The sequence below is a fragment of the Apium graveolens genome, chromosome 6, assembly GCF_009905375.1.
Source record: "Apium graveolens cultivar Ventura chromosome 6, ASM990537v1, whole genome shotgun sequence".
In the NCBI taxonomy this organism is placed as follows: domain Eukaryota; kingdom Viridiplantae; phylum Streptophyta; class Magnoliopsida; order Apiales; family Apiaceae; genus Apium; species Apium graveolens.
In genome coordinates this window covers 197,592,706-197,601,254 of record NC_133652.1, presented here as the reverse complement: position 1 = coordinate 197,601,254, position 8,549 = coordinate 197,592,706, and the positions used below count along the sequence as shown (strand labels likewise).

At 31.2% G+C, this 8,549-nt stretch overlaps 1 protein-coding gene across 2 annotated transcripts; it reads right to left on the bottom strand.

Moving 5' to 3' along the window:
* Positions 1-2,492: 2,492 nt before the first annotated feature.
* Positions 2,493-7,817, bottom strand: LOC141666811 (uncharacterized). Of its 2 annotated transcripts, none has more exons than XM_074473019.1 (5): positions 7,566-7,817; positions 7,202-7,324; positions 6,847-7,065; positions 4,785-5,205; positions 2,493-2,849 (listed from the first exon to the last, which is right to left on the bottom strand). In XM_074473019.1, exons 1-4 carry the CDS (start codon positions 7,749-7,751, stop codon positions 4,786-4,788), a joined length of 948 nt encoding a protein of 315 aa, XP_074329120.1. In that variant the 5' UTR covers positions 7,752-7,817; the 3' UTR covers positions 2,493-2,849; position 4,785. The 2 variants fall into 2 exon arrangements, with proteins under 2 accessions (XP_074329120.1, XP_074329119.1); XM_074473018.1 differs by having other exon boundaries at positions 2,493-2,780.
* Between the last annotated feature and the right edge of the window lie 732 nt (positions 7,818-8,549).

Genomic DNA, 8,549 nt, shown 5'->3' with positions numbered 1-8,549 from the left:
TTGCAGTACTTATCAACATACAAGCCTAATTTTGTCCCGAAATTTAAAATTTAATGAGCAGACTTACGGGTACAATTAACCCGAAAATTACTAAATAAGTTTTAAAATTCTCGGAATAATTAAAAACTAATAAAATAAAATTTTCATAATTTTTAAAGCATTTTTGACTTGCGCGTTATACCCGCATTTTACAATTAACGTACCGAGCTGCACTTGAAAAAAATTCAAAAAATTACGAAAATAGTCTTAAAATGTTACAAATATCCTGAAGTTTATAAAAACATAAATTTCGTAATTTTAAAACAATTTTTGAAACGCAATTTATACCCGCTTTTATCAATTAAAAGAATCAACGCGCGGGTGAAATTAATCCCAAAAATTCCCAAAATAATTTTAAAATTCTCAGAATATTCCAAACTTAAATAAATATGAGTTTAATAATTTTTGAAGGATTATAGAATTAAATACAGATTTTATAAATAAATGCACTCAGAAAATCATAGAGGGCTAAATAATTAATGAAATATTGATTTCTAAATTTTATAAAATCCCAAAAATAATTATTGTAATTATAAAGGCATAACAATAATTTTAAAGATAATTTAAATATTTATGAAATTAAATTTTCAATAAAATCACTTTTAAAGACAAAAACAAAACGATACGACTCAGTAATTAATAATACAAATAATCCTCAATCACAATTTAGTTCCACACAATTAATATTACATACAACACATAGCAGACATAATATTCATCCAATCCCTAATATTACTAAACGAACTCAATTTACCGATATCAATAAAATGATCGGTTTTCAAATAAACTTTTGAAAATAATACATTTAAGGAAATATTTTCAGATATTAACAAGAATCGATATAACACTCAACAATTAGCACACTATCATTTAATTAACACAAACTCATCAAATAGGAATAAAATATCCACCATTTTATTCCTTTTAAATCAGAAAATCACATAAACATATTCAAATATTACTAATAATAATTCTGAAAATACGGGATATCTCAACAAAGGAGTTCTATCCTTGGATGCAAATATGCATTTATGCATCCATACCACATCATCAAGTAACCATAAAAGACATGCATATTAGTAAACTTTAATTAAGATATACGAGGGAAAAATAAAAATGAGTTAAATATGAAATTATTTGGTTTCAAAATGCTACTAGCATAACATTGGAGTTGAAGTTCTATTATAGTATCAAAAAACACTTTCTGATGGCAAATTATAGTAATGACTAGGGGTGTACACGGGATCGGGTTGGGCGGGTTAGGAGCATTTAACAACCCAACCCAATTAATTCCGGTTTTCAAAATTTAACTCAACCCAAATCGTTTAATTTGTAACCCAAACCAATTTGTATACTTCGGTTTGATCGGTTTATTAAATATACAAAATTAATATAAAAAATATAATAAACATAAGGTTTTAAAGTCTAAAACACTTGAAAATAGTTCAAAACAATATTACAATCCTCCATATTGAATAGTCTTAAGCATATAATTTTTGACATCAAAAATACTAATAATATTGCTTACGCTTTAAATATTGGAATGAATCATAAATGCAAAAACATAACACTAATCAAACATCTATTGTTGTTACGAAATGAACTATGAACACGGAGATTATAAGTTACATTTAGAGTTATAGATAAATGGATGTATGTAATAGGCCTAAACATAATTTTTGGATTAACTTATTAGCATGTACATATATATTTTTAATCGGATTGGGTTGAATTGGTTTAAAATTATCGAAAACCATATCCAACCTAATTAAATCGGTTTGTCATTTTTTTCAACCCAAATATGTATCGGGTTAAAAAAAATCGATTTGGTTTGGCCGAAATAGGGTCAGTTCGGTTTAGATTGATCGGGTTGGCCAAACCCTGTACACCCCTAGTAATGATTATACTTATACTTATTTTGCATGTAGTATTGGACTTGCACTGATAAGTTTAATTATAATGCGACTCGAGATCCTTTCGAGTTTTCGAGTCTCTCAAATTAGAGGCGAAGCTCAATTTAAGGGATTTTGCTGATTTTTCCTATTTGACATCCACTGGAAAAAGTAAATACTCTTTTACACGTTTATAGATTGAAAGTATCTACCACTCCTATAATTAAAAAACATACGCACAGGACTGGAGTTACCAAGGAAACGAGTATGTTTAGAGTTCTTATTTTTTTTACTTGAGCCAAACTCAATAACCTTATCCGACATACTCCATAACCTTATACGACATACTCCAAGTTTATTAACAAATGTGTCGACTTCGACTTTCAAGTCCAGCTCAAGTTCTTCACCAAAATTTCAGACCCATGTGTTGTCTGCTTTATCAACCTAGTGGTATGTGCATCTGAATTAAAACATGCTACTCGTACTCGGTGTAAATGAGATATTCCAACCGGCCAAATTCGGCTTGACCGTGAGCAAGTCTAGCTCGAGCTACTCAAGTACTAAATCAAATTCAAGCTTTTGTCAATATTTTGTAGAAACAATTCATGTTTTCTACCCGAGCTCAAACATATCGAATTTTATTGAGCTAAGCTTCAAGCCGAACTTAAGCTTGAGCCCAAACATTTGTCAAATTCAAACTCAAGACAGCACTGCTCGACTCAATTACACAAAACAAAACTACAAATCCAGTAATAAAATATTTTCACAAACAAGATATTTTCAGTTCCAGGTACATAATACATCTCAAATTTGGCAGTGGTCTCGGAGGCTTGTAGAAAGACTTGTTACCTGCCAAAACAGAATATTGGTCAATCTGATGTTTAATTTGCAAGTAAAATTTCCTGAAAGACTTGTTACCTGCCAAAACAAAATATTGGTCAATCTGATGTTTAATTTGCAAGTAAAATTTCCTGAGCAGAAGTAAATTGCATGTGATCCATCTCCAATGGTTAATGTTTACATAACATGCAACTTAAATTTTTTAATAATACATAAAATTATTTTTATATATTACAACATAAGCAATTTGATTTTAACAGAAGCAAACAAACTCATGTTCGATGCAGCAAAAATAGCCTACATTTTCACATTATTGAATATGTTATACACTTCTGTGAATTGTAGCTAAGTTCCACTGATGTTAGTAATTAATTTAATTGTATTAGAAGAATTTAAGGCATTTAGAGGATCCAATAAAATGCTAGTGCAGAAAGTGTCTCCATTCACTAGCGCATTGGTTCAAATCCTCACTCCACAATCTAAATTTAATTTGACAATACGGGATAACAAACTATAAGCAGAAGATAATTTAGCCATTTGCATTAGCACAATAATACAAAAAGCTAATATTTGATATAGCTCTACAAAATTTACATTATCAGATTTGTTAGGCACTTTTGTGAATTAGTAGGCAAGCTTTTACTCAATTTTTTAACTAGTTTTGTTATATAACAAGAAAATGTGGCACTCAGATGATACAGCAAAAAAGCCTAAAGACAAAAATGTCTCCATTCTTAATTTTGTGCGATTAGGCCATGTTTGTTTCATGTTATTAAGTATTGGACATGATTATAATCCTTTAAATTTTCCAATCCCAAGTTTGTTTTGTAGAAATTCAGTGAAAGGTTATTCAATAATTATAATCCTTTAAATTATCCTATCCCATATTTGTTTTGTTGGAGTAGAGGATATAATTATAATCTCTTCTGATACTTGGTGAGAGTAGGTATTGTTTTATCCTCTCCAACAAATCATTTAAAAAAAAATTATAATCCCCTCGTTGTAATCCCATGTGAAACAAACATAGAGTTGGAAAATTTAAAGGAATATATTTCAATCCTAGGGATATCCCTCAAAACAAACATAAATAAAATTTTAAAGGATTATAGTCCAATCCTACACTTAATCCTTCCAAACCAATAAAGGATATGATTGTTTAATCCATAGGAATAATTTTGATGAGATTAGTCATCCCCGAATTATTATCCCGGGATTATAATCTCATGAAATAAACATAGCCCCTTAGGATATGGGTTCGATTCCTCACTCCCAATTCTAAAAATTTTACTACAGGGCTTCACAAATTATAAACAGAAGATAGTTTAACCATTTTGCATTAAATTCAAACTTCCCTCTTGCATTTTGTGAATGAGTAGGCAAATTTTTATTCAAGTTGGTAATTAATTCGTTGATAACAAAAAATATGGCATTTTGAAGATCCACCAAAAGCCTAAAGGGAGAGGTGTATCCATTCCTATGACTGGGTCATGGCTTGGAACCCTAGCTGCCCAATCAAAAAAATCCTACTCCCTCCATCCCACTGGGTTGTTTACATTGGGGGATGGAGACGGGGAATTAGCTCGCATTTTAAGGCTCTCGTAAAACATGATTCCCTAATAATTTTAAATATTTTCTTCTTTTAAGTAAAAATATAATGTTTAAACTTTTATACAGAAAAAGAAAATTCTAAAAATAAATTATAGAACTATATTTTATAGTAGTCTTAAAATGCGTGCCAAGCATGAGGAAAAAGTACGTAAAGAATCCAGTGGGACGGAGGGAATACTATATATGATCCAAACATATTTAAACTATTTGCATTATACTAATGCTTCCGGCACATACAGGCTGAACATCTAGCATATATTTAAAAACATGCCCTTCCACGATTAACATTATAAAAGAGGAAGAAAAAATAAAAAATTTACAAAATGATATGTAGATCAAGAAAGTAATATCTAGAGAACATATTTAGCAAAAAAAATAGAAAACAGAAAAGAAACAGCTACTAACCCTAGAGTGAATCTTCCACTACCTTGGCTCTCTTCCGAGCCAAGAAACGCTCTTTAGCAGCTGCAACAGCATCTTCATTTCTTTTATGATCACGTTTTGGTTGCTCAGTAACTGTTTCAGCGGCAACTTTATCTTGTGATGATGACTCCTCAACTGGTTTAGATGATTCGGTAATTGGTGTCCACGAATCTGCACCCGGTTGCGCAACAATGGAGTCCAAACTGATTGCCGGTGGATGACTACTTTCTGATGTCCGAATTCTTTCTTCCTCTGATGTCTGAATTCTCTCTTCCTCTGATGTCTGAATTCTCTCTTCTTCTTGCATATTTTCTCTATTCGTCGGCTCTGCTTTGCCGGCTCCAAATGCTACATTCCTCGACAGATTGAAGTAAAATTCACTCATATCCCCTTTCTTAGTAATCTGCAATACAAATGAAAACATAATATATGATAAAGGGATGAACAGAAAGTCTCTTGAAGTCATTCTTTACTAATAATCATCTCCTAAAATACAACTAATCCTTATGCTGAATTTCATAAACATAGAAAAGTGCAAATATTGCAATTGTTAGAAAAAATCAGAGAATTAAACATGGAAACTGTTCTCATGTCAAGTTTTGCAGCTTTTTATTGCTCTAACATAGTACGTATTAAAATGCTTAATACATGGAAAAACAGCTTCGGTTGTTTAATAACACCAATGACCAAACTTGTTTTCACACAACTAAAATACTTCAAGTGTCAATTATTTTCTCAATGCCAGATTAAGAAAATGCATTCGTGCATGAATATAGAATAGTTATTATACTAACAAAGACCCAGCTGCCTGAATAGTAATAGTTGTCCAAGTGAGATAAGATATATCATTATTCCAGTTATCATACCCTGTAAAATTCAGTTGCCCACGGGAGGTTACAGGATTTCCTTGTATCATATTTTATTAAAGGAATATAATCAATATAAACGAAGTCAAACTTGAGCAGAAGCAAATATGGTACAAATAAATTTTAAAATTTTAAATTTACTAAAACACATGCATATGAGGGAGTCTAATAAAAGAGGTAAAAACAGATTATGTTCAGAGAACTATGAATAGGCATATTAAGTATCACAAGGACGGAAACTTTAGCATGGGGTTTCCCTTGGGAGCTTGCAAGTTTCAACACAAGCATCCAGTGAGAAGCTAAAACTTAGTATCCAAAATTTGAACGTCTCAATACAGAAATACTAGAAAATGGGCAATTTTACTAAATTTATAAATTTACATATGTTTAATTTTAGTAACCTCAATCAAATTATTTAATGTATATATTTTACTTCAAAATTATTCATAACGAACTACGTAAAACAAAAGTTACAAGTAAAAGCTACAAATGCAAGATCAATAGGCTGTAAATACATTAGCATAACTTTACAAAAAGGCACCCTCTCAAATTTACGTAAAACGTGTACTCATGGCATATACAATCAGAATGACCTTTTGATTCTTATTTCTTTCGTTCTCATGGATTGTCAAATGAGAAAAGAAGCAAAAAGACATGTGAACGATAATGATCTCAACTAGACCTAGCAATATTGGTAGACGACGACACGTGAACAGGTATATGACACGTGAACACAGTACGAAACGACATGAATAATTAGTGTTTGGGTTCAAAAATTTGATACACGAACACCCAAGTACACGAACACGAAAAAGCACGAATATAATTAATGTTGGGTTTGGGTTTCCATTATAGGTACACGACACGGAACGAAAGTACACAAAATAAATAAATAATTAAATTTTTAAAAATATATAATATACATATATATAGTAAATACCAAATGAGAATTTTACCCATTCTAAATAACATATATATAATTGTAAATACTAAATTATATTTTATTGTTCCTTGAATACGTGTGTGAGCACTTCACCATTTAATTATCTATTGCATTTTTTAACAATTAATATTTTTCGTAGATAATCCGTGTACTTTATTGTACTAAAGCGTGTAAACACGAATATATTAATTCCGGATTAGTGTTACCAAATTGGTACACGAATGCAAATCCTTACATCCTCTTTCTGCTCACGAAGTTCACGCAATCGCTCCTCCTCCACCCATTTTGCCTGCTCTGAGAGTTTCCTTTTGTAGGCACCAGTGACAAATTTCTCCTTGTCTTGAAATTGATGTTCATCTTTGCTTCTTTCTTTCGCAAGTTTCCTCTCATATACTATCTCCTGTTCACGCACTCGTGCTTTAGACTTATCCATAAGTGCTTTAATATATTTTGACTGCAATATTAAACATCAATAAAAACCAATGAGAACTCACAGGTATATATACATATACATTTTTACTTCACAAAAATGAATTGTCCTGTGCATATAATCATCGAATCCAATTCTAATAAACAAAGTTAGTATTTACCTCTCTCTTCTGCTTATCCTGAGTGGTTTTACGAACAGCAGCCTGCTTCATATTATCAAAAACTTGATCATACTCAAACGCCATAGGATCCTCCTCTAACGCTTTCTTATGCAATTCCTCGTACTTGACAAAAGAAAACAAAAATCCTAAGTACAGAAAAATAAGAAACCAAATCCACACTCTAAATCAAACAAACAAACCGTAACCATTCGAAAAACACTGACCCTATAAACCTTCAAAATCAATTAGAGTAGACTTAATTAAATTACAAAACGCAACAATTAAATAAAATTACAAAGCTTTTAAGCAGAAATAGATGAATTGAACTTATAATAAAGGGGGGGGGGGTTGAAAAGAAGCTTACGTCTTTGTTGGAGTTGTTTTTAGAGGCCTGGCGAGAGATATCTCTCTCAACGTCGTCGTCGTCGTCGTCATCATCGTCGAGAAAAGCAGAGGGAAGTGGACGCGGTGGTCTATTCGCCGATAAACGGTTGGACTGAGTGGATGAAGAAGATGGCTTAACCCTAATTTGTAATCCGTATTTACTCATCCCCCTCTTCTCTCAATTGGATTTTGGAGAAGCTTTACACCTACATATATCCAATAGTCGGATTTTGAGTTTATTTATACGGTCTTTTATTTTAAGGTCCAATTTTAAAAAGAAAAAATGACATATATGACTTTTTTTCAGAATTTTTTAACAAAACTAACCGCATTAGAAAAGTTGGCCAATTATGGCCTTTTTAATACCCTTTTATTGATTGCGTAATATTCTCTGCTCTTTGCTATTGGGGAAAGAGAAAAAGAAAGGTGAAAAACTAAAAACTATCACATGTGATGTCAGATGGCTAGTGCAGTCTAATGTTCTAATAATAAGCTCACGCATTCAATGAATGCTTATCAGAGTAGAATACGCATTCAAAGAATGCTTAACTAATATAATACTCCGACCCCACGCATTCAAAGAATGCTTAACTAATATAATACTCCGACCCCATTTGCGTATTCAGTAAAATTATATAAATATAATATAGATTACTCTTATGACAAATGCGTAATATGTATTACCCTATTCTGGAATGCGTATCCCGTCGGTTAAAATTGACCACTTTTTTGAAACCGGCTACTTTTGTCATTCTCTTATTAAAAATGGGTTATTTTTGTCACTCACCCTTTTAAAAACTAATTTACAAATATATTCTATTTATATAGTTATATTTATAAATTTATTCCATATTTAATTTTTTTTTACAAATTTAAATTAATCATAAATAATTTTTCTACTTTCTAGTCCTAAAAATATATATAATCTTTTATGTACATGTACGTACGTGTGATGATATCTTAA